This window comes from Dinoponera quadriceps, unplaced genomic scaffold (assembly GCF_001313825.1).
Source record: "Dinoponera quadriceps isolate SergipeBrazil2010 unplaced genomic scaffold, ASM131382v1 scaffold2872, whole genome shotgun sequence".
Lineage (NCBI taxonomy): Eukaryota > Metazoa > Arthropoda > Insecta > Hymenoptera > Formicidae > Dinoponera > Dinoponera quadriceps.
Genome location: NW_014556992.1, coordinates 483321 through 510574, shown reverse-complemented (window position 1 = coordinate 510574; position 27254 = coordinate 483321). Strand labels below are relative to the sequence as shown.

At 48.0% G+C, this 27254-nt stretch overlaps 1 protein-coding gene across 1 annotated transcript in view; it reads right to left on the bottom strand.

The window, feature by feature from the left end:
• Positions 1–27254, bottom strand: part of LOC106748527 (neurogenic locus Notch protein) — a 256282-nt gene that overhangs the window by 206414 nt on the left and 22614 nt on the right. The window contains exon 2 of the mRNA XM_014627172.1: positions 8925–9003. Within this exon, the coding sequence (XP_014482658.1) occupies positions 8925–9003 (79 nt within the window). The remainder of the gene's footprint in view (positions 1–8924; positions 9004–27254) is intronic.

Below are 27254 nucleotides of genomic sequence, written 5' to 3'. Positions count from 1 at the left end.
GGGGGGGGGGGGGGAAGAAAGGCAGGAGGAAGGGAGGTGAACGTCGAATCCGCCGCTGACGGTGAGTCGGTCGGTCGGCCGGCCGGTCGACCGGCGAGACAAGTGGTGGAAATGAATATTGTGCGCGGGCGAGGCGCGCGGAGAAAGAACGCGGCGGAGAGAAAGAGCGGCGGACGGGTCCGCCGCGCTTGAATCTATGCGGATGTCGGGAGGGAGCGAGAAGTACCGCCAGGAGGAACGGGGAGGCAAGAAGGGTGAGACGGGGGCAGAAGAGGTCCGCGAACGCGAGACTGAGCGAGAGAGCGAGGGAGAAAGACGGAACACGAGGAGAAAGAGGAAGACGACGAGGAGGTTGAGGAGGAAGAGAAGGAAGAGAGGAGGTGGTGGAGGAGGCGAACGACGCGATGGTGAGGGCACTCCGCGCGCGACAGAAGGAGCTGCTCCGCGCGCGAGCAACGAGGACGGCGAGAGAGCGAAGCGACGGCGGCGGGGGACCGATTACTTGGCGAAGGGGCACGAGGGGCCCCAAGTCCGGAGCATGCGCGGCGGGCGTGGGAACGGGCGTTCATGCCCAGACAATCCCTCGCCGTCTCTCTCTCTCCTTCTCGCGTCGCTGGAGCCGCTTTCTCGCTCACACCGCGACTCGCCCGTTCGCCGGCTCGATCCTTCCTTCTCCCATTCCCCCTCGCTCCCTCTCTGTCTCCCTCGCACCCACCCTTTTTCTCATTCTCTTTCACTCGCTCGTTCACGCTGGGGTCCGCTCGGCTCGCCCGCTCGTTCCCTCTTCGGGGACGCATCGCCGATCACGGCCGAGCGCGCACAACCCAAGGCCCCGCGGGCACGTTGCTTACTCGCGCAGGGGTGCTCAGTATCTGGGTGATCGTCAATGCAAATAAAGATAATACCCGGCGTACCGATAGTATTGTGTAATTACCCACGGCATACAATTGCGCCGGCTTTCCTAGCGCTTGAATCAGACCGGCCGGCCGGCTGCCGGTGAGATTCGCATGAGACGCGCATCCCCGCGAATTTAATATAGGATCCCTCTTTTCAGCGATATTAAAAGGGAAGCGCGTGCTAATACAGACGATCTTTGCTATCAGTTTGCATATTTACGCTTGCAAATGTTACATATGGACGTCGAAACGTCATATCCGTACTCGACGACGAACTTCGACATCGCGTCGCACTTAACGTCGAGTCAGACGAACGGTCGAAATTCGTACAAGTGGATTCCGGGAGAGATCCTCGCGGTCGACGGGAACAGGCGCACGCCGGATCATTCGACGCAGCCTTCGTGCATTTGCAGCGGCGGCTACGAGTAAATCGTAGGACGCGCGTGCACACGTGCGCGCTACGATGGCCGGCGCGACGCGCACACGCGCAGGGCGTGGACAGATGGACGGACGGACGGACACGCGCGCGGAGCGAGCTGTGTGTTCGCCAACGCATGCTAATGCATAACGGCGCGCACGACGGGGTGCTGGGGGCGCAAAGTAAAAGAAGGCGAAGAAGACGACGAAAGGGGAGAAGGGAAAGAACGCGTATTTTGACAGCGCGCTGTAAACCTTCGTCATCCAGCGTCGAATCCTTCTCTTTTCGGGCCCTCTCGCCGGCCCGCGACTCGTAGAACAAAGAATATCGCTCTCTGCCCTCTCGATGCGTGCGCGAACCGCCTCCTGCGAAGCTCCTCGAAGGAGAGCGCGAATGACGCAGCGCGTCGCCATTCGATTGAAATCGAATCGAGTCTATCGGCCGATTTCGCCGTTCGGTCACGCGCGCTCGACGAACGGATTGACTTTTTCTCACCCCGATGTATGAGCGATCTCTCCGGGAGGTTCCGACTTTCTCGCATTCCTCGGGCCGCGCACGATGCCGCGTCGGGCGAAAAAGTCGATGAGGAATGACGTTACTGTGTCCGTAATCTACGTAAATCGCACGGACGCGCCGTCGCGGCAGGCCAACGAGCTCTCTTCCCAGAGCGCGAAGCATCTACTCTCCGCGCGCCGGTAGAACAGATGGCACTGATTACTGCTAATGACAGCCATCAATTCACGGCGCATTCGTGCGGTCGGAAGCCGCCGTGTGTGTACATAGCCGCGAGACAGGGACGGGAGGGCCAGGGCGACTTTAAAAATACGGAGCGGAAACGACGCGAGTCCTTTCGGCGCTTATAAAGGGAGATTCCGCCCGAAACGCCGGGAGACGATATAATTAGGGCATGACCGCCACTTTCTATCTTATTCTCGCCCGTGAGAGAAGGTCGCGTCGTTTATTTAACGCGTTTTGTCTCAATCGCACGGCCGATTATACCTCGCGACCGCGGGAACATTTCCGCCGCAGAATCGGGTGAAAAGGGAGACCTCGACTTAATTCACGGGAGGTTGTAGAGCAGGAATTGTCCCGGGATCGAGGCATAATCAACATTGTGGTTTCGCAATAAAAGATGGCTCATAATGCGACATGCGGTATCCCTTTTTTTCGCCGACTTTTGAATTCACGAACCGATATAATTCGGTCGTGTCAGGCTTTGAATCAGATCGTGGGAAGGTGGGGGTGAATAAAGGAACCGAGATGGTCGAGGAAAAAAATCGACTCTAGCGTATCGAGTTGTCTGTATCGGTTGATTGCGACCAACAGTTTCGAACGATCCGAGATCCGTGCGGTAATTAACATCCCCCGTGTTTGCACGAGCGACTGGGCGCGGAAACCGGGTGCAGCCCCCTCTCTTGAAACGACCGGAATCACTTCTGCCAGGCTCACGGTGGAATAATCGCAAGTGTCGATAATGAAACGAACGAGCGCGCCCTTCCCGCGGGATTCGGGATACTCTCGTACTGCGGGGCCGCCAGCTCGTGCACGATGTGGATGTGCGGCACAATGACACCCTGCGACCCCGAAGGGTTGCGTGCATATCGCCATCCATCAACGCGCATATGCCGCTCCCTCCGAGCAACCCTTCGCAGGGGCGAGGTGAAAAATTTCGCGGGTTAACGGTCGCAGCTGCACGCAACTGGAAACCCGTTTCTTCCGCTACCAATTCGAGCGAGTGAGAGGTGGAGAGGAGGGAAGAAAGGGGATGAGAGGGAGGGAGAGAGACTCAAACGTAATTGCGATACGTCGACAATATTAACGGAAAAATGATCGCCAGGTGGGTGATACTCTCATACGGCGGAATACTCATCGAGTATATTAACGTCGATATCACCGCGATACGTAACGGTAAACATCACGGGAAAGCGGATCTCTTTCTCGCGAGTGAGAACGCAATAACTCGGACACGCGAGGGCGGAAATGGAAAAATAATATTGTTTCTCGGCGAGACGCGGGTGAACGCCGTTCGACCAGAAACACGTTCTCTCTTTCTCTCCCGACCTAAGCGCGACAGCCACGGAGGCCACGTGTCCCGCCACGTGACCCGTCCACACTTGATACACGCCGCGTGCACGCGCGAGCGCGAGCCCACAAAGGGATTCTGCGCGCGCTTGCGTTTACGGAAATCCACGTGTGAGATTTAGCCGCGGGAGCCCGTGTGTGTGTGTGTATGTACCCCTGCGATGTACGTACAAATGAAATAAAGTACACGTGTACCAAAAGGGGTACGCCATTGTGACGGAAAGCTCTACGTTTTCAAGTTAGCTTTAACTCAACGTACTGTCAAGTGGCGTTGCTCAAATTTATTATCATATCGTATGATGTTTATTTTGCAAAATTCACACGCGTGTCGCGAAGTCTGCGACGTTATAACACGGGAAAATGCGATCTAACGCATAAATGATACACGGTAAAAAATATTTGGTACTTATGTTAACCTGCTAATAACAGGAAACATTCTTTAAAAAGAGGTACAGCGTATATACACTGTAAACGAAATCATGGGGTCAATCTGACCCCACCTTACTATTAGAGAATTAAAACCGATTCTTGTTCAAATTTTTGTTTAACATATTGTGTCCAGGTTATCACAAAATATTTTATGTTATTCGTCGATATATGTCGATATTCAACATATATAAATGTTAAAATGACACATTTTATACTTCGGTATCGACTATTAACTGTGTTTAATTTGTGTTAATCTTTGACGCAATATTTATGTTACTTTTCGACATATTCATCTTATATTAAATTAACACAAAAATTTGAGTGAATCGCTTGGGGCATGTGAAATGTGTAAAATTCAATACAAAAATATTTTACTGTATATTTCTATCTTTACTCAGTTTATTGTCAATATTTTTGAAGAAATTCCACATATATCTCCTTCCTAGCTAAATTAACCCTATATTTCGATTGCTACATTTAAATGTATCGAGAACGCTTTTATGCGTTCGTTAATTTTGAAAAAAGCGTAATGCACAGAAATTGTGGGAAAATTCGCGACAAAAACATAATATCCGCCCGATCACCGGTTGAAATTTACATCACGAGTACATTACCACACGCGTCAGATAAACAAGACGGTGCCACTTAGGTCCGAACGAGCTTTCGTGAATCGACGACGGTTTTTAGTCTCGACGCGGCCAGAGCAAGAGAAACTTTTAGTGCGTGTCCGAGTGTTTACGCTCGCCCCATCGTCGGCCAATTAAGAGTCATTTATACGGAAGATCTCTTCTTCTTCTCCACGAGTTGCGGATCGTTCGATGCATAAGTACCCTCGAAAGGATGACCAGGCGTGAAGATGGAACGGCACTTCGGCGCTAATAACGTTTCACATTATTTTTTATTCGCGGGTTTGCACGAGCGTGTGCTATTAAACCGAACTGCAAAATGGCAGGGCCGCGTTACGCCGACTGTCCTCTAATTAAACAATTAACGTATTCCTTTTCCTTACGAGTGACAGTAGCTTGAAATACACTCGGCTCGATTCGCCGGCGTAAAAGCCGAACGCAGCCTAAAGTCGTTACACGGCTCCGCGCGATACGTCGAAACACTTTAGGATCCGGATCGGTCGCTCCGCAATCTCCCGTCATACGTTCGGCGAAAAGAAAAAAAAGAAATCCGCGGCAACGGCGAGATAATTGCGAGCGAGATCGCGGGAAATCTCTCGAAATTTTCCCGATTGATTATTTTCATTACGAACGGACGCGCTTCGCTTCGCGAACGAGTGAGCGAGCGATCGGAACGGTTTCTCCCGTAATAGCGTTGCCGCATTGCGCGCTCCCATAAATTGCATCCGCATTAACGTCGCACGGCGACGGCGGGATCGAAGGAACGAACGAACGGCGGTCAAGAAAGGCGGATGAAACAAGAGTACAAAATATAACCCGGGAGCGTGAATACAGCGCGAAATCTGTCCGAGCCTGGACGCGAAGGTCGCCGGGGCATAACGGTATTAATCCGAGAGTTGCAATTAATTCTGATACCGCGAGCATCGGTACAGCAGCGTGCCGCCGCGCTTCGTATCTTATGTTAGATTACGCGAAATGAGATAGCCGCGGCGCGCCGCCGGCCCGCATCTATAACGAGTCCGAGAAATATTGCGGTACACGGCACGTATTCCAAACGACGTATGCGCACCGACGAGAAATCGTTCGCGTGTATGCGCTCGCGCGCGTAATCACGCGTGGCTCTCGTTAACCCTAGCCGCGTACCGCGCGGTGCATGCAGAAACTGTCCCGTAGTATTATCGACTTTTAATTTAGCGGGAGATCCTCCGACCAATTCGGCTTGCTCTTATCTGGAAATGTCAGGATACCCCGATAGCGCTGGCAGTCGCGGAAGTGCAAGTTTCCCGTTACCTCCTCCGCGAGGATAATAATGATAATGGCAATAAAATTCTACGGGGGTAATCTAAGGAGATAATCTCTCGGGGAGATTGGAAGAACGGCGGAGGAGCGCGAGGTTTCCGTTTGGCGAACTTGCGCCGGGGACCGCTCGAAAGAGAATCAACGCGGCGATCCGCTCCGATCGATGATGACGGATGTTCTCGGGTTTACGCCACTGTTTGCGGAAAGCCAGCCAACCGGTCGACCGGTACACGGGGGGATCGTCGCGTCGAGAAGTCGAGGGACCGCAGAGGCGTCGAATCGACTGATACAAAAGTGAAACTTACGAGAGAAGATCCGAGGGAGGGAGGGAGGGAGGGAAAGAGAGAGAGAGAGAGATAAAGGTAATTTAGATGCGTCGCCGGGTCACGACTGCCGACTATTACCGCTATTACCGTCCCACGCCATTCTGTCGATATTACGTTCCGTCGATGCGAGCCTAAGCGTCATTTCAGGCGCGATCGAATCGTGGCGGCGGACGCGATCGGAGACACATCGATTTCCAGTCGAAGGGAACGCTCGAGCGTGTCGGTCCGTCGACGACCGACATCGGCGTCGACGGGAGAATCTCGGGTCCGCGGACACGTACGTGCGACGACTCTCGGCGCGACACTCGAGCGGAAACGAATGTGTGTCATTATCGCGAACTCGCGCGTCTCCGCCGAAGCGTGCAAAATTCAATTCGCCGAAGCGCGAGCGAATCGCTAATCGTAATTTCTCGCGCGACGTGACGTGCATACGCGTCACGCTCGTTGTCTGCTAAATTGGCTAAACTAAGTAGTGCCGTAGGAACGGGATATCCGACTGCTAAGTTAGTCCTTGGACTGTCAATCATTTTCCAGAAAAATGTCGGGAAGAAGAAATGCAACTGTCGATGCTGGACATATTGTGAATCTCCAGAGATGGGAAATCGGCGGACGGAATAACAGTATTATACAAAAAAAAGTAACCCCCACAACTAAAAACTAGCTTCCACATAGAAAAATTAATCTTAAATCAATGTAGATATTCCCTAATATAAGCAAAAATATTGTAATATTCTCGAAAGATTTTTAGTCTTGAATTGAATTCAAGTAATATTTGCATCAGTACAGATTCAGTCAAATCAAGACTAAAAATCTCCTAAGAAGATTATAATTTGCTTGCTTATACATAAAAATATCTATTCTTGATTTAAGATTGATTTTTTTTCCGTGCACAACTAAAAATTAGTTCCCAGAGGTAAAAATTAGCTGTCCATATAATACAACTGAAATTTAGTTAATTTACCTAATTACTTTTGTACCTGGTATTTTCAGCTCTCACAGTTAAAAACTGGATGTGGTAACTAAATTTCAATTGTATTATATTGACAGTTAATTCCTCTTTTCCGTGCAATTATCGTTGCACACAGATAGAAATACTTCGCAGACGATACTGTTACAAGCGGACTTCTTCAGCACCGACAAGCGGCAGTAGCACGAGCAGTCTAAGCCTGAGTTCACGCATCGCTTACAGGGACAGCTTCCCTGTGTCGGACTACTTAAAGTATTCGCCGTCAGGAAATCATGCGCGCCGCGTTCATTACATCGTATTTCGAGCGAGCGATCGACGGAGGAAAGCGGCACGCTAATTTTCCAATTACCCATGACGACCGCGAGCCCTTCGGCGCTCACGTAGTATCGACGTCGGTCGTTTCGGTCCGGCGTGAGAGTGCAACGGTGGAGAGCAACGGACCGGGATGTCGCGAGGAAACGGAACGCGAACCTCGATCAAGAGAGCAAATGTCGGTTATCTACGTGCGAATACACACGCGCTAAAGATACAACGGGAATGTACTTGCATCCCTCTGACTTTGCGAGACGCCGAGATATTCGATATGAAAATAGCTGCATTAAGCATTATCTTCATCGTTACAACATTCGCTTTATTATCGCGGCAATTAGCTACTATAAAATATATTTAAAGTATCTTCGACGTTCCGCAGAAAAAATAAAAATCCAGTTTCGAGTATTCTCGATTTTCCCGATTGGCTTCAGTTTTTTTCGAATTTCACTTGATTTCGCGCCGTGGAATGTCATTTTTCGAAAGAAAATGAAAAGAAAAAATCGATCCCGAGTATTCGAGATTCTCTCTCGATTTTCCCGGGTGACTTCAACTTTTCCGGATTTCGCGTGATTTCGCGTCGTGGAAGTCGCGACATCCAACCCTTCGCGCCCTTCTTCCTCCCTTCGCGCTCCACCACCTTCCTTCTCTGTTCTACGGTTTCTCATCCTTTTCGCGTGGGAGGCAGCGAAACGTCCGGTTCTCTCGCCTCCTCCTCTTGTCTCTCTTTCTCTCTTTCTCTTTTACTCCGCTCCACTCCCTCCGACCTCTTTCTATCTCTCTCCCTCTCTCTTTTTATTCCCCTCCACTTACCGCTCGTCGATCGCCAACGCTCGATGTGTAAAGGTGCGTTTATAGCATGCGAGCGAACAAATCGATTCGTTGTAATATCAAGAATGATTGAAAGCAAACGAACTCGTTCGCAAATAAAACCGTGTATTTGAAAGTGCGAAACTTCTCTCTGCAGCAGTACAAGTTAAATGATTTTCTCGAGTAAATGTTTCAGCGTTTCGATATCTATTTCTAATTTCCGTGATTACTATACTCATTCCACTGCTACCAAGAACATTAAATCAAGAACCAAATTACGTAAGGCGAGAGGTCAACACGAACAATGCACGAAGATCGACTGGAATGGAAAAAGAAATCTGTTCGCGATATAATGATATACATGTATTAGCTAATGCTCGCATAACAAAAACGCGTCTTAACACATTAGCAATCAATGTCCTATTTTTGAGACGCTTCTTTTTTATTAAATAAAATCATTTAGTTGATATGTCATTTTATTCTTGCATATTCTGCGCCAAATTCTCAATGCTTTGAAAAAAACCAATTCTAATATTGATCTAAGATCTCCAGGAAATGAAGAAACAGATTCTTTAATTAAAGATGCTTGAGAAATATTTACGACTTCTAACGGGTTAAAAACCCCGAGCGCTCGCGATCGAATCACGTCATTTTCGCGTGCAACAACACAACACGCACATTGAACGATGCATCGCGAAGCAAGCCGGCGATGGGAGCAAGAACACCGACTCGTAATTACAATAATAAGAATGATGGACTCACTTGCAATGTGACTCTCCGCGCGGCGCTGACACGCAGACTCCTCCGTTCTTGCAGGGGCTCGGCGAACACGACACAAAACCTGTAACAATAAATGAAAATTTTTGTTATTTCACGTATGATCGAGTTACGGCGTTAGCGGTATTACGTCGCTCAAAACAATTGGGAGATCACAATAGACGAAGGATTTTATTAGACAATTCTACAATTTGATAAAATGAAATTTAAGAGTAAGCCGACAAAATATTACATTAATGACGTTACAATATTTCAATCCGCCGTCAATACTTTTTTTCACGAGAGATGTTCAACAGCTCGAAAGCGCCCGACCGTGAGATCTTTTATTTTCTACCAGCTGACGAATGATTTTCCCTTTCCTACGTAATTCTCTCGATTCGCAAATGGCAATACGATTGGCGAAACGAACGCGAAGTCACGCTTATCGACGCCGCAATTGGAGTGCGGCTCGAAGTCGCGAGGAGAGGCAGCGCAGCGAGTTCGAAGGGAACCTTTGACACACCGTGCAAATTGAACTTTCGTGTAGGCCCCGGCGAAGAAGACGGAGATAAAGGGACAAGAAGGCGAACGGGAGGCAGCGGGGAAGGTGAGAGGCGAAACGTCTCGTATTCCGGGAGTATCTCGGAGGGCGAACATCGTACCAGCCTCTTGGCAGAAAAGCGGCAGAAGAGAAACGCTACGCCAAGGTAGAGAAGGGCTTCGACGAAACCACCCGCGCCGCGCATCCTGCTTAACCGTTGCCGGAACTGCGACCCGGATGATTTCATGCGCGGCTATACGTGCGTACGTCACTTTCAGCACGCACATATAGTACATTCCGACGTGCCGAGAGGATTAAGGGCGGCGTTATTAAATTTCATGGGTCTTCGGGAGCTCCGAAAGACTCGGAAAGAAAGAAGACAATGCTCTGCGATTATGTCGGGATCTGACGAGAATGCGAAATGTTAAATTTCTGTTTCTGACGCCTACGTCTCGTTCAAAAATCGAGGGTGCGTGATGAGAGCATTTTACGAAACGAAAAAGGCGAAATATTTAATTCTTCATTTATTCGGGTAATTAAAGTATATTTTTATCCTCGTCGTAATAATTCTAGGAGCGGCGAATAGGTCGGTGCCGTTCTCGCGTGACGCGCTTTAGAAACGCGCGTTTTAAGGGCTCGATTAACGCGCACCGGTCCGGCGCATAAAGCACGACGGAACAACTAATGCACGCACGGCCAAGCGCCGGTATAATAATAACGCAGCAAATAACCGCTTAGCGTAGACAAGCAGCGGGAGGAACGGGGCGAGGGCACGGAGGCCTGCGTCGTGTACTTGTGTTTTATCAGAGTACAGCGCACCGAGGGCCCTACAGGATCCGCGCCGTTGTACGAGGTATTCTTCACTCCTGTGAAATTCCTGCAGCTTGAGTCCGCAAAGAGTTGCAGTTAATAACTATGCAGCGTTTGTCTACGAGCAGCTTCGCGTCTATATATAATAATAGTTTTACTTAATATCTATTAAGCCTATCTTTCTAATTCATGTTCCTTCCTATATGAGTTATTATCATTATTGTTATTATATATGCAAAGAAATATTATATGTGCGAAGTTAGTATCTCAATTCGTAGAAATTCGTGGATTATTGAGAGTTCTGACCTTATTCTTAAAAGTCCTATAGTTCTTGATGGATGAAACAAATGGTTCCGATTGTTAAGACAGAAAAATGCCATTTTTATCCAAACTGTCCAAGATGCTGTTTTCACCTCAGCTGTAAGCTAAGATGCCGTTATTATCTTATAGCTTAGATTTTGCTGTGGATAAATCTCGTAAAGCGGGGAAATTCTCTCATATCTTGCCTACAATGCAGTAATGCACGTTCGCTCGAAATTGTAAATGGTCATTGAGCCGTCAGGGCCGCCGGTACGATTCAATCTGTTCAGCTGGGCCCGACACGACGAGGCGGCTCGAGTGACGCGTGCAATGAAGTCGACTGGCTGTCGACGTCGTCGCGACGAAACGAAGACGACAACCCGGTCGGCGGCCGGGCGACGCGTCGCAACGCCCGCGACCAAGACGGATGAGATCAGTTAAACCAAACTGTCTTCGTGACAAATCCTCCGCTTCCTCTGTCGCTTCGCTTCGCGCGGCTCCGCTTCGTCGTCGACGCACTTGCGTGTACACGCGCTCGTACATTCGCGACTCGCCTCCGTAATTCGTCATTACGTGGGACGAACGAGAATCGTGCCTCTCGCCTTCTCTCTCTTTCTCCTTCGTTTTCGGTGTGATTCGTCGGGATTTCCGGCCGCCGACACGCGCGATTACCGGCGCAATATTAATCGGGAGAGAAAAGGAACTCGCTCGTGCGTTCGACCGGAGAAATTGAAGTAAGACCACGATTACGTCAGCCATTACTACGATCGTAATAGATTCCGGGCAATTGACCGTTCCTCGTTACCGTTATTGATCGAAATGGGAGACGTATTAACCTTGAGTACCTTTTACATCAAGGCTGCTTACACGGAGAAGGTGCCGAAGTTCATCGTCGTCTCTCGCGAGAAATTGATATAGAAAAATATTTGCATTTTTGCGATAGTAAAAAATAGATAGAAGTGAAAAAATAAAACTTCCAATAAAAATCTTTGATACATTGAAAATTAAAAAAAAAAGTATAAGGTTTTTACTAACATGGAGATTAAATTGTGATGAATAATTAAGCGCACAAGTTTATTTTTAGTATCATCACCGCGGCACATCTGGCTGCGCGCATCTCCTGTGCGCTCAAGTGTAGAATTGGATCGTGTAATGTGTTTCTACGCTCAGTACGAGAGAGAAAGAGAGAGAGAGGAAAAGAGAAAGAGAATGCGAGCAAACGACGAGTTATTAAAGAAAGATCATTGCATAGAGAGCGAATACTTAATTACGGCAGTTACGTAATCGCTGCGGTATTTTCACTTTCAGCCTCCGGCAAACAGCTGTGCGCCCGTCGTATGTGCGCTCGCACAATAATAATCTGCATTATAATTCCGGGGGAAAAATGAGTTTAATTGTTTCAATTCCACCGAGTAAATTGCCCGCGCGGTAGAAAGCCACCGTTGAATTACGCCTTCCTTCCTGCTCTCCCGTCCGCGATATTAATTCGCGCCAGCGCTAATAACACCACCCTGCAAATTGTCGCGGACGCGGGTGGACCTTTCGCGTTAACTTCGCCGTCGCGATCGATCAAGTCAACCTTACTTTCTCACACACTGCTGACAGTACGTGGTGAAGTGGTTATTACATCGCCGCCGCCATCTCCAATCCACCGATATCCCAAGAATTTCCTCGCTACGCTGCGAGAGAACGAACAATAACGCGAGAAATAATGTACGTAGCGCGATAAAGGACGGATCTCGCAGAGTCGCGCGATAAGGCGATAATGAACGATGCCACGGCGCAATCCGAGCTCCCGGGATCGAGCTGCGTACGCGGGTGCGTGCCATCACGCATGTCGCTGGAATTGCGTGTAGTTATGCCATCGCGTGGTGCGGACTACGGGGATCGTATTAAATCGGCGGAGACGGCGACGTTCCGCATCGCGACGCGCGTCGTTCGGTATCGAACATGCGAAGAACACCACCACCACCGTCGTCGTCGTCGTCGTCATCGTCGTGAGCTTACGTAAAACCCGATATTCCGGCTGTATAAAGACGTGTACGTAAATGTTATGCATTACACGCGGCCGCGACGGTGATGCACAATCCGCGACGACCTGCCCTCTCTCTCTCTCTCTTTCATTCTCTCTTCCTCTTTCGCGTGTCTACCGCGAAAAGAACGATCGCCGCAGCGCCGACCGCGCTTCCCGCATGCGAGCCTGATATCATAAATCTGCGGCGGGGGACGAGATTATATTTTTGCCGACGCCGACGCGGAAATTTATCGACCCTGTTGCGTTCTATCGTTTTTACAGGCAAACGGTAATGCCGGAAAGCACGGTTAAAGCGGCTATCGTAGCCGATACCTCCGTCCCCGCATTCCGGGGAGATGTATGTCTTATCTTCACCGATAAAGATTACCGATATCTTTATCTCAGTACAGGACGATAAGGGATGGAAATTAATAAGAAACTTATCGGCAAGCCGCGTACCCATCGAGGATGTTGGTTTTCCTATTTATTCGGCAAATAAAAATAGTCACGAACAGAGTAACCGTCACTTTCTAAACAACGCGAATGTTGGCTGCCGCAATGTTCTATTTCACCAATTCATCCCATTGCGACTCTCACTCAATCTCGATTCGAGCTTTGTCCAATGAACAAGAGACTCATTACAGATTGCGAAATAAGCTTCGGAGAATTGCGCCAAGCACGATGGATAATTGAAATCCAGCACTCGATACTCGGGGCAACCACGCGGTGTCAATGCCACGAGAATATATGTATAGCACGGCGAGGTAGTTCTCGCCGATGCATTAAGCCGAGTGTAGTCTCTTTCCTTGTTTCTCTCCCGAGTCTTACCCGTACCCTCTCCAGCCCGAGAGAACCGACTTCGGAGCCGAAGAAATGTACTCTCAATCAGCGTGGGCGCCGATTCTCGCGCGCCCCGCGACGGCTCCGCTCGATCTACACCCACGTATAGATCAAGATCGATGCGAGACGCGTCGCCGTTATTCTCTTTGCAACCCCGTTGTGCGAACGCACGACGCCACGAAGACCGAGTACAACGTTTACGCTGTGTGACGTGCGAAGTATCGTTCGACCAAAACCCATCGACCAAAAACTATCCATGCCGATTTTGCCGATTTTTAAGATATTTTATTTACTCTTTTTATATGTATATTTAATTGTTTCCTTAATTAATTATTTATTTATTGAATCAGTGGGAAAAAATCTTTGCACGATAGAAAAGGAAACAAATTAAATTTTTCATACAAAGCAATACAAAGAAGAAAAATGTAAAAACATGATAATATCTATCCATGAGACGCGGGTTTTGTCCACTCGCGTACTGCACTCCGTGCATTCGTAGTGCTGCACGATACAAGATGCGGACGGGCAGCACGAGTCACGACCTCGTGGATTACGTAATCTGCCACGTGTGCATAGTATCCGTGTGCGGCGTATCGGCACCGGGATATCGGCGCGACATACACGACGCACTCTCTCAGCTCTACCAACTTTACATGCGTTACATCGCACGTCGCGTCGCGCCCAGGCAGCCAGCCTCGCTCGTTTTCGCCAGCGAATTCCCGAGGTGCAAGCGGCCGGCGCGATTCATCCACAACGACTGGAAGATCCACTTTTACTATTCGTGACCCAACATTTCAGAAGGTCGTTGCACCGCAGTCTCGTTCGGCCGGGGTCGTCGAGGGTTACGCGTCTCTTGCTCGTTCCATCGCGTTATCGTTAGCTCGTATTTACGGCCGGGCGCGCGCGCACGCGTTCTCGCGTTTAATCTCCCGCTAAATACTTAAAAGCCGTGACACGCTCCCGATATCTTTAACGGCCTTTCGTCCGTCTCGTTTACGAGCTTTCGTTGAAAGTGCCAAAAGCATTAAGGCCCAATGTCGTCGCTAGCATTTATCGGACAACCGATTAGGCTTCGATCACTCAACAACGATATAAAAACGATTCGAATTTCTATGCGTTTACGAGTGGTTCCCAAGTTGATATCTATACCTCGAGCAGTATCGAATACACATTTTAGAAATTATCAGTTTAATTATCGTTTTAAGAAGATGTTACAATCGTGTATTCACATTAAATACACCTATTATTGTGACGGTAAAATTAACTCTCTAAATTCTTTGGAGTAAAATCACACTCGAAACGAATGAAACTTCGCTCGAAGCGATGTTGAAGATACCACCACTCGAAATCACAAGAATGAATGTCTAATTTAAATTTAGAATAGATTTTTCATCCATACGAGTGAATATTTCAATTTATTATAGTGATTATTTAATTGAGATAGAGGGAAAGAGACAGAGAGAGAGATTATTCAATTATTTTTATAGATTTTCAATCTTCAATGAAAATATTAACTTGATAATTCAGAGTGAAAAATACGAGTCTCGTATGAGTAAAAAAATCACTGAAATTCGAGCGATATTTCACTCTACTTTCCGAATGGAATTTTACTCGGAAAAATTTAGAGAAATACAAATATAAGAGAAGAAAAACAAGTAAAATTATCTTACGTTAAAAAAAATATACTACGTTGCATTAAAAATAATGAATAGCTGCGCTTCAAGATTGCAAATGTTTAACTTAAGATTACGTTGCAAATACAAATCTCCGGAATAGTCTTAAGCATGTCTCGAACACGTGACCCGTGTGAGACGGGAACTATCACTTTTGTTACTGTTACTCACACGTATGGACTATTACACAGTAATGTTGCGAACAGCGAAGTGAATACGGACTTCTCTCGTGTCTTGACATCGCGGCTGACCTACCTCGCGCGTTCCCTCTCGAAGGAAATGCGCCACGACGACGAGAGAACGTTTGAACTTTTGCTTCGACGGCGCACGACGTTCGTGTGCGCCTGGCTCGATTCTATAGGGTCGCGCAGATGAATGAAACTGAAAAGAAAATCCTCAAGGCTTCGCGACGGCCGAGGAGAGTTAATCCTGTCGCCATTCACACTTTCCCTTTACCGGCAACAATTAACAGGCCGACACGACATTATGAGGGGACATTTAGTGGACAGGAGCAGGCTATTAAAAGGCACAACGAGCCGCACCGTCGGTCGAACGCTGCGATGTTCGAATCGAATAAATCGCCATTGATCTTCGACGATTGGAAAGTATAATATGACCGAAGGCGTAAGTGTAATGAAATTGATCAATTTATACGTTTACCTCACTCTTATGATTACGTCCATTTATTTCCGTAATTACGACAACATTTCTTTTTAGTTTATATTTATGGTCCCGCCGCATTTACGGGCTGCGCGCGATATGTACCTTAATGTCACGCTAAGTGTTTCTCCGCGCGGTGTGAGATAACGGATACTTGCCGAGAGCTCGCGGTTTCGTGTATTGCACTTGCGGTATACGCGAGCGGGACGACCGCTACGAGGCTGATTTACGTTCTTCGCATTGACAACGTCATTATACCCACGGCTATTGATAGCGCGTAATCAATAGGACGGCTTTAAATCATCGGCCCATTAAAATGCTAAGATCTGAGAAGTCGTCGCGCCGTTCATCACAATATCCTTAAATTAATACCCGTTAACGATCCGAACGAGTCGTTGTCCGTGAATTTACGCGCGCTTCAAGACGCGAGTCACAACTGCGACGCGTCACAAAAATAACATCGGAGCCGTTAACATTGTCTTCTCTCGCTGTCTATTCGCCTAGCCGCGACTGCCTATCGTTATTACGATCGATAATTCGACGAGATAAGTTTCCGGGAGAAATACGACGTCGCGTTATTCCCAGCGCGATACAACGGACGAAACACTTCGAGTGACCAACTGTATCTTTTAACGGCACGCTATTTCAGCGACTCGCCGCTTACAAGCGCGGCCGAACGATTACGCGCTCGATCCGTCAATTTATGCCCCGAGAACCCCCGAACAAGATATCCTCCCACGTTAGATACTCGACGTACGTATGTTAACCCGTCGCAAGGAACCGAGTCCGCGAGATAAGCGGCTCAAAAACACGGAAACTCAATCTCCCGAGAGTTTAGGGGACAACGTTATATCGAAAGGCACAAAAATACCGCCCAAAAATATCTCCCGCCCGAGACGAATGACACTCTCTAACCTTTTGTTGATCTTATTTTTTTTAAGTGCGTTTAAGTGCGTTTCGAATATAAAATACATTTGATTTCAACTAATCTTAAAACTACGAGTGAGCGCTTCTGAAGATCTCGCCTTCGATGACGTGCAATTCTCAAGTGTAAATTGCCGTGTGGAATTTTTATCCTCAGAGACGAGAACTATATTCGAATCGTCTCGAACAGCCGGATATCTTAATTTCGTCCGAAGAAACGTTCGGTCGGAGAGTCGCGACGCGTTATGACGATTTCTTCTTTCGCTTTTTTTCAAGCGCGCTTTTCGGCAGATAGAGGAGGCAGAAGCCGTTCTCCTCCGCGCCAGGTGGCTTGAGACGTGCCATTAGCACGCGAGCAAATCGTCCCTCGTGCTTATCGGCCGTGTCAATCGACGTGCCGCCGACGGTAGACACGTAAATTTCGTCGGTTGTATGGGAAGAGAACGCGCGACCCTTTCGTCGAAGAGGGACCCTCGCGATCTTGACAGAGCGATTGAGAAGGCGGCAGACGGATGGAGAGGGTGAGAGAGTCGCTTTTGTGAGCGCGGGAGTTACGACGATGATCCTCAAGTATTTTAGGCGCGCGTTTTCTCGAGAGGGGCCGTGCTTCTGGCAAAATAAATTCGCCATTAATGTTAATCTAGATTGCCAATATTTCTGTATCAATATCTAGGAGACGAGAGTATAAATGACGCTTTTCTACTTGGAAGTAAGATTCTTTAAGAAGAAGAAAATTCTATTCTGGATACCTTTATATTGGGCATCTAATTATATCTTTTCCTTTCCATCTTTTAAGTTCTCTCGATAACGCTTTAACATTACCGCATGGTACCAATTCCAAAAGAAAACACGCACGAGACGGCGTCGCGAGAATGCAGCGCTAATTCCTTTCTCATCGAATAGACCCGCACCGGTATTCTCGTTATCCTTGAAAAATCTCGAAAAGCGTTTTCGCTATTGTTACACGCCGACGCGATTGTTAAGAATCACGTCTACGCGCGCGCTCGCCTTCGAAATCGTTCGTCGTCATTCCCGGCACGATTCGAGACGGCCGGCTCGCATTAGCGGGCCCATTAATCACAATTACGTGAATTCAGGTCCTGGCACTGCGCGCGTTCGTGCGTGCGTGCCGCTCACGTGCGCTAAAAGCGGCTGCGCGCGTATGCGTGTGCGAGTCCGCGGATGAGGACGCACTCTTGGCGGGGAGAAAATACTGCCGGACGGTACCGGCGACAAACACTCCTCTCTCTTGTCGTCGCGTTCGCAGCGGGTGGATTATAAGCCTCTCTCGCAGCGATCGCGAAATCTCGACCATGCAGGAAACCTCCTGGAAGTCGTCCGTCCGGACCGTTCGCGGAATTCGCGCGGGTCAACGAAATAATTCTCGTGGACCACCGTCCGCTGTTCGTCGAGCGCATTCGGCATCGTGCGCTCCTCTTCGTGCTCCTTGTGTCTCATGAGGAGGTTAAAATGGCGAATATTTCGAGGATCCTCCCCGAGGGAGGGTTTGATATTGCGTAAACGCAATGTCAAAACTTGGAAAGAAATTTAGACTCATGTTGACATAATGGGGGACCAATTTTGTCTTCAGCGACGGAAAGACGGGGTTTAAAGGTAATTCATGTCGCGTGTGCAAAGACGAGGTGTTTGAGGTAAATGTAGACGTCAAGCGACAAGCGCGAGTCATCAACGTGAATATGTCGTAGCGGTGGATCGATGACGAGCGTCGGTGGCGTGAATGAAAGGCCTGAATGAAGTTCGACGTTCGCTCGTACGCGGCAGCGCATCGACGTGCGCGTATGTAAACGTATACTCGTGACTGCCGATAAAGACAGGGCTCGAGCAGGTATGCGTCGAACGTCATCGGCTGTGTAACGTGCATTCGTATTTTCTGTCTTTCTAATAGACAATTATTCGTAATTTATTTGTAATTTTATTTTTATCACCGAGTCATCAAGGATTTCGCTCCAAATAAAAATTTAAGTTTCACTTGTAATATTAATTTTTCTATTCTCCTATCCCTCATTTTTAAGTAAACTATTTCCGAGGACGAGGACGGATCAGATTTTGCTTCCGAAAAAAAATTTTTCGTTTGTAATATTAATATTTTTCTATTTCTCAACAGTCTATCTCCTGCATACTCGTATTTGACGAGGACGAATTAGGTCGGCTAAATATACACGGCAAATTTACGATTCGGAATCTCGCGCGAGCGGTTCCAGAGCTGGTCGACCGAGAACACGGGACAGAGACGGCACGGCAAACGGGCGGAAGAAGAATTACCCGGCATAATGGAGCCGCGCGTGACGCGCGGCTTTCGAAATCACAAATGGCTGGGAGGCCCCACTGACGAGGAGAAAAAGCCGTTCCGCAGTTTCGTTGGTCCGTGGGGGCCCCACTTGCACGGTGATTTTCTCTCCTTTTAGCAGGACGCGCGGTGCCGTCTGCGATACGATTTGCGATCCAGATTAGAAACGCGACTGGCACGGTCCGCCGAATGCGGCATGCGAACGTGCACGTGCAACTTCTCATCGGTTACGCAACGCGGCGGGAGGGTGCAGCCGGTGTCCGGATAATTTCCTGCCTAACTGCACAGAACCGGCCGACGTAGCGCCGGCTTTCACGTTAGGGACTCGCGCGTGCGACAGGAAGCGTTCATTGAGTTGACGTCAACAGACCTTGTGCCGGTATTCCGAATCGATCTAATCGTTTGCATGCAAATCAATATGTGTATATCCCCGTTGATGTGGCAGATTGAAGTTCCGTCGTTGTCGACGAGATCACAGGAACGGTCGTGAAAACAAGTCCCCTCGCAAGCAAGGCCGGGCGCTCCGCTCGGGTTAATTACAGCCCACTGACGTTCGACTTTAATTTTGCCCCGCGTCTGGTTTCAGCAAAACGCGACGATTCGTCTCGAGGGCGAGTCCGACCTCCGGAGAGCGGACAAAACGGGGAGCGAACTCGTATAAGGCGCGGTCATGCGTCGAAGACGCGTGCAGTATTTGCTCGGCGGAGGGACTTTTACGGCATGACCACCGTGTACCTGTTCAGTCTAATTTTTCTGAGAAGACCGTATAAACGCAGAATTCCTCTTAGGGACCAATTAAAATCCGCCTTTGGTCGCGTTAAGAAAGAAGGAAAAGAACGTGACTGCGATTACGGTCTTGTTTTGTCACGATACAATTTCTTTGTAAATACAATCTATAAATTATTCATTTTTCCAGCCTCTCCGATCAGGAGGAGGATCAAATTATTTCCTGTAAGAAAATATAAACGTGGCTGCTACTGCATCCGCGTTTTTCGTAATCTTGCACGCTTTATTTTCTCGCGGGAACATGCGTCGGATATTTATCCGCTAGATCATTTTATCCGAAGGTGAACAACCGATTTTTAGCATATTTCTCGCGACTAATATGAAATTTCTCAACGCCGTAGGCACTATTTGTTCGCGAACGCAATCTTTCATCTTCTCGCTACTTCAGCTTTCGCGCTCGTAAAGAGAATGAAATTATTTTCCCTTATACTTACCGACTGTTGTGGAAATCACGCTCAATGTGAGCGATCCCTGCGCGAGATCTTACACGGGGGATAATTAATTTAATTTCTCTCCGTTCCCTCGAAAGCACGCGCGCCCGACGCGCAACCGGTTGCACCTTCCTCTCGCGCGACCGTCCACGGCCGGCGCGCACGGCGCGCATAATGCGAATTGCGTCCCATTGTGTGCTCACGAACGCACCGTGTACATACAAACCTGCCGTTTCCTTCGTTATGTACGTGCCGTGCCGCGGTAGTCCGCGGTGTTTACTTTGACGAGCGCGGTCGTAAACTTCCCGGACGATTATGCCTTTTTTCCTCCCTTCCTGGACCCTCCCTCGTGCAGTGCGAAGGCCTTCCGAACGATACTCGCTCGCGGAGCTTCCAGCAGCGCCGAGTAATACAACGAGTACTTCGCAAGTCAGCTCGAGGAGTATCGATGCCACGTGCTATCGCGTCGCGCCGTTCGAAAAGCTTTCCGAAATTTTAGTCCTGCATTAAGGGTCGGTTGTTCACCTTCGGATAAATATCCGACGTACGTTCCCGCAAGAAAATAAAGCGTGCGAGATTACGAAAAAAAATTACTGGTATATTATTGTCAACTTCAACAGTGTTCTTCAATGGTACACCAGTAATTTATTCGTATTCTTGTAGTTTATTCTCGTACGGGAATGTTTTTCACATTTTTATACAATAGATCAATTTATCCGAAGGTGGAACAACCGTCCCAAAGTCTACTTAGTTTTAAATTAAGCCTTCAAGTGGAGGAAACAGAAGTAACTTCCTAGTTGTAACATTAAAGGAGCACAATAGAAGACTTAATAAAGACTTAATATAGAACTAAGTAGACTTAACGTAGAACTAAAATTTCAATCCGGATTATTCACGATATTTCGAGCCGCGTCGAGGTTTCACCTTGCGGAAAACTCGTGGGAGAATTCGGGAAAGCGGAGTGAATTTTTTAGGCCTTCGCTCGTCATCATCGGTCCTTTGCAACGGCTGTGGCGGTCGTAAATCGTTAGTGCGTGTTTCTCGCGAACCGATCCTGTTATTTCAACGCGATAAATATAAACTCGCCCGCTGGGGAACGCGCACTTTCACGAAAACGTTCCGCGCGCGCGCGCGCACGTGCTTGAGACTCTAGTCGGTGGATCGATTTTTCCGACGAAGCGTTGCCAGTTGATTATTTGCATAATTGCACGGTACTTGCTCAAGCGGTATCTCCGATGCTGTTTCCTCTCCTGATACTTTCTTTCGCGCGATATCGTAGCGTGAAGGCGCGAATGAAGGGCGCGGCCGATGGTTAAATGTTACCGTTCGTTGCTTCTGCTTATACTGAACGAGTAAAAAGCTTCTTCCTTCGTTTTTCCGAGGCTCCAGCACGCAAACGGATTATATCCGCTCGTTATAACCGCGTGGAAATCTGCGCAAAGTAATCATGTAACTTGCGCGATATTGCGTCCCGTTTCAATTGCATCGTTAATTCACGCGTTTGTAGAAACTGCACATGGTGCTTTCTAAATTTCTTAGAGTGAAATCTCACTCAAAAAGAGTGAAATTTCACTCAAACCAATAGTGAAAATATTCGGAACTGTAAATGTTTAACTCACAAAATTAAAGTGCATTTTTCATTTATACGAGCGAATAAGTCGATTTATTAGAATGAATTCATTCAGAATGGAAAATTCGCTCTGTATGGGTGCACTGAAAGAAAAATATTTGGTATTTGTAACTATAATCATCATAATAAAAGAACTATAGTTAGGAAAACTAATTTTCTAGTAAGTGTTACTATAGTGTTAGTGAAAATAACCTTACAAGCACGTTGTTACTACTATTTTCGCGGTTAAAACTATAAAAAGGTCATAGTTGACATCGAAAATAACTACAATCTCTCTCGGTGTGCAGAGTCACTCGAATTCGAGTCGACTCGGTTGTCATTCTAGAGTATTGGTGTGGAACGTCGTAACAAAAGTGAAAAAAAATGTAGAAAATGTGGAGCATCGTGCGTCGAATTTGTAACGACGATCTCTCGCGCTCCGAAAATCCATTTGATCCGACGGGACTCGCCACGGCGGTCCCACGTCGCAACGTCCCGGAACGCAACGTCATTCGCGTTAATGCGTAACGGTGGCGATTTATCGCTGACGGTATTCCACTCGGGCTCGACTCCATATTTTCGCGTTCGAGCGCGTTCCGCGATCACCTTTTCAGCAACCGACCCCCGGCAACCGATCCCGTTCCCTTTTTAATCCGCTCGCGCATACGGCGGGCCGACCGGCCCCGCGCGGTTATTCATCGGGCCTTGAACCGTTTGTTAAATTATCGCGAAATTCCACCGACAGCTGGCGTGATTGCGATTTATGAACCGGCCTGGAGATACTTTTTATCAGTTCGTTAGCTCCTTCACCCGCAGTCTCGCTTATATGATGCTCGCGCGCCGAGGCTCCTTTTGCCGATCGTGTAATTAAGGAATTCATATCTCTTCGCCGTGGCATCGGCCGCCGCGACGATAAACGCCCGGTAGCGGATTCGAGCGAAAACATTTCCGCACTTGCGCGCCCGTAATTACACGATGCCGCCGAGATTGAGTACAATCGATCGCGCGATCGCTTAACGTACGACTGCGCGGGAATGACCGCGCTCGAAATTAACGGCGCGTGTCGTTCATCCTCGAGATTCCGCGTTGATTCGCGAGCGAAGTTGCCGGTAATATCGAAATGCGTGGCGGGCGCATTTATTTCGCGCATTACGATCCCCTCTCTTTCCCCCTCGGCGCGGATATAACTGACGTTTGAAGATATCGCGGCGATTTATGTAACCGCTCGTTTCACGACGCTCTTCGAGAGTGTAGTTGTTAGATTCGATTTGTGTCCTCAATTAAAATTCACCGTTCACCTTTCCACTGGACTCGAGTTTAACGAGGTAACCTTCCAAGATGAATCGACGTAAGATGAGAAAAGAAGTATCTAACGCGTGGAATTAAAAAAGTAAAAATCCTCACCGGAGTTCCCTTAAAATAGGCAACGTAACGGGCCTCCTCCGCAGCCTCGCTCGGCCCTTTTTTCCACAAAGGTCATCGGGGGCCTCTCGTGCGGCTCTCGTGGTGTCTCATTATTCGGGAATTCCAGCTCCGGCGCGTAATATTCGCGAAACACCACACTCGCGCGCGCTCTCTCTCTCTCTCTCTTTCTCCCTCTTTCTTTCTCTCGCGAAGGCCCGCCGCCGTTCGCTCGTATTCCCGGGTCGTTTTTCCACCACGGACGGCGGGCGTACCGGACCTCTAGTCGCCTCTCTCGTTCTCGTACGCGCGCGAGCGCAAAAACGCGCACGGGTGGGATCTTTTTGGTGCCTTTTGCCGCGGGGGCCGGCCGTAAAATTAGCATAACTCCAATATATTATCCCCCTGTCCGTCGGGCGGAGCCACAAAGTCCGGTGCTTATGCGGCCCGTGCGCACAACGCGCGGGGCCCTTTACGAGCGGCACCGATCGCGAAGCGAAAGCACGGTTTCATTGAAAATAAACTTGTCGGACCCGCGGGATAATTGCGTGTACACACGGCGACACCTAGACGGCCACGCGACCCTCACTCGCGGTTCACGTCAACGTTGGACGCGCGCCAACGATAATCCCCGAGTTCTCTTCCTTCAGCCCTTCTTCGGGTCTCCGTGCTAAGACCCACCCGTGCAGTCCCGAAAATCTGTCGCTTTTCTGCAAAACGGACAAATTCCTCGGGAGGGAAATAAAGCCGTTTAGAGCTTTGAATAGAACTCACTTTGAGAACTGCGTGGGAATTTTTACACCTTTCAGGTGCTTCAGTAGTTTCCCTGAAGACATTATTTGTCTTAATTTTTCGAAACTAATGGGAGGCGAGAAGCGTTTCTACAAATTCTCGAGTTTTTGTTTAAGAAAAGAATTGTCTCTTTTTTTCTAGTCAAAGACAGTGTCTCAGGATAGTATGTGAATCTGCCGGCCTTCCATTCAAAAAAATTAATCGTCTCACGGCGCGCAGTTTCCGCGGCTATAAATTATATAACGTTATTCAGTTTCTCCTCCTCGTAAAATTGTCAAAAGTGTGGAAAAGAAAATCGAATAAATTCCGTTAGGAAATTACGACGCAACGTTTATTCTTGACAGGGAATGTCGATCGCATGTACTGAGAACGCAGACATATTCCCTGGATACTCGATACCTGGCTTCGACATTCGATATCTAACTGGACCGGTCGTCCGTCTCCGGTACGCACTCTTTTTCTATTTTCCTTACGCCATTGTCGACCGCTGTCGTACCTCATCTTCCTCCGCAGGCTGCGACCCGACACGCACACGACAGACGCGAGAAAAACAAAGAGAACAGCGAGGTATCGCGAAACTCGCATGCTGGAATACATACTGCCGGGCGATCGACTCGAATTTCTGCCGACCGCTGAAAATATTTCTCCCGATGATATCGCGAGAACGATGCAAGAAGTTCGTGACGCATTACAGAGATTCTCTTCTTTTGTTCTTTTTTTTTCGTTTCGCGGATTATACAAATGTATCTATGGATGTATTAGTGCGCCAAAGGATATTTTTCCCGTTTGATCGAGAGATAATGGTAATTATTATAATATAACAACAAAAAGTAAAATATATGTCGCTTGGTCAATTTCAAAGTAAGTTTTGCGTTAATAAGCAGTTTCGTTTCATGCATGATTTGAAATCTAGAAAACTGCGCAGAAGGTTTACATGAAAGGAGAAACTCGTTTCCAAATTGGTTATTTAAAATTCACAGGTAGATGGAGACTAGAGAGCTTTGCGACATCCTGTATATACATTCGCCTTTATCAACTTCCTGCTCGTTATTCCGTGCACGTACATGAAGAAGCGCAGGTGACTAAGCGCATATGACAGCATGCATTACACTTTCCTGCGATTGACCTCATGTAAAATAGACACGCCGAGGGTCCGTTACGGTGTTGAGCAATCTCGGGAAAATTTATCGACTTCTTCGAATTACACGTTGTACGAAATAGAGAGACCTGATGTTCGCATTGATATGTTATTGTTCAATAAGGACCTTCGAAAACCTTCGCAGTAGGGTTTCCATCGCAGGTAAACTTCGCAAGTGGGCGATCAAGAAATTTCTCCTTTGTGGATTTGTGAAATTTGAAAACTTCTGAGTATATTTACCTGGAGAATGTTCGTTATTCATGAACTGACGCTGAAGGAAAGATTCATGATCAAACCCCGCAGGCCTTGAAAGGTCATTGTACGCTCCTGTCAAAGTAGTCACCTCCGCCGACATCCGGCACATGTCGGCCGCGCGTTTTACGACACGATCGGCACACCGGAAAGTACTTTCTGTCGCCTGATATGTTTACTTGCCCGATGAACTAGAAGTAAACTCCAGTTACACATGTCCTGTCACAGCGTGCGAGTCAGATTTGCGACGGTCGTAAAAGAAAGCGCGGGCGGAACGCGCGGCTTTGTTCCCTGCGAGTTCTGTGCGCCAAGGAAAAGGCGAATCGTATCGTCGTAGTGATAATAATAGCATGTCTAATAATCACTAACGGGATTTATCGACAACAGTGATCATCCGAAGCTACGTTGAGACATCATAAGGCACTCGTTAGATTTCTTGGTGAAGTGAAACCTCACTCCAAATGTATGAAAATTCATTCAAAGTGATAGGGAAAATACCGTCATTCAGAATCACAAGAGTAAATATTTAACTTAATCTTAAAGTGGATTCTTCATCCATATGAATAAATGTTTCCAAATCGATTAAGGGAGAGAAGATTGAATTTGTTCCTGTGATGACGGTAGAGTATATTAGACTTACTCTTCAATTTCGATTGAAAATATTTACTCAACGATTTAGAATGAAGAATTCGCTCTATATGAGTGAAAAAACCATTCGAATTCGATTGACTCGATTATCGTTCTACTTTAGGAGTAAATTTCCACTCAAAGAAATTCAAAGAGTACCGACAAATAATATAATTCCACGTTGAATTATTCGGAGTATTTTGAAAAATCGCAGAGCGAAACAGGTGGCATTGTCGTTGGACGAGGCTAAAAATATTTTAGGAAAGACGATCCTTTTCACAAGAAGGATTTTCCTCTTTTTAAGATGTAATAAAATCTGAAAGGAGCAGGTTACCTCCAAACAACACGTGGCGCCCGTCTTTGTCTCACTGGCGCGGCGAAGTCGTGTTACTCCGCGTCTTGGCTGGTCCGCTACCGGCCACTACTTTGTAGCAACTACTCTGTATTAAGCGTTTAATATACGACGAAGCGCACTCGCCGATGTTTATTACGCGCTATTATCCCGAGAAGCGCCATTTAAAAGACAGAGAACGCATTCGTTGGGTTCGCTAACCGCTCGGATAATCCTATTAGAGCCGTACCGACGCGATGAAATATCAACTCGCGCCGGTATAGACCAGTTCCATAAATCGGACTTGTCCAATTTCCGCCGGGCAGTTCCGCACAGATCGGAGTTTGCACGTGTCTGTACGTTCACCAGCAATTCACACCTCAGCGGGGTCACAGGAAGGGACACAAGGCAAAGAGAGAATGAACATGATCCTACTCGTAATCGTGAACGATCTTGGGTCTCGAAGGAAGTTCACGGGCGTCGCAGGTATTCGAGCCCTCTGAGAGTCACGAGGCAGTATATCTGGCTTTTGTTTTGACTACTTTCGTCGGGCACCCGTGTCCCGTTTCAGGTTGTTTCGCAGGATCCAAGGCGAGGGGCCGGCCAAGCGGCGAAAGGAACCAACGAAGGAGTGAGCAAGTGAGTGAGCGAACGAGCGAGCGACCGCCATTGTTTTCGGGAATTTCGAGCAGGTCCGGCGGAAAGAAAAACGAAGGTAGAGTGAAGTAGGTAGTCGGACCTGGAGACCAGGGGACCCTATTGTATTGTAATGGGCATTACAGGCGTTCGCCTAAGTGGCTCGTACCTTGATGCTATTGCGCAATTTATAGCCGTTCGTTAGTCGGCCTTACTGTTTTCAAAGGCCGATTTTCGGAATCGTGTTGTACTACAAGACGCCG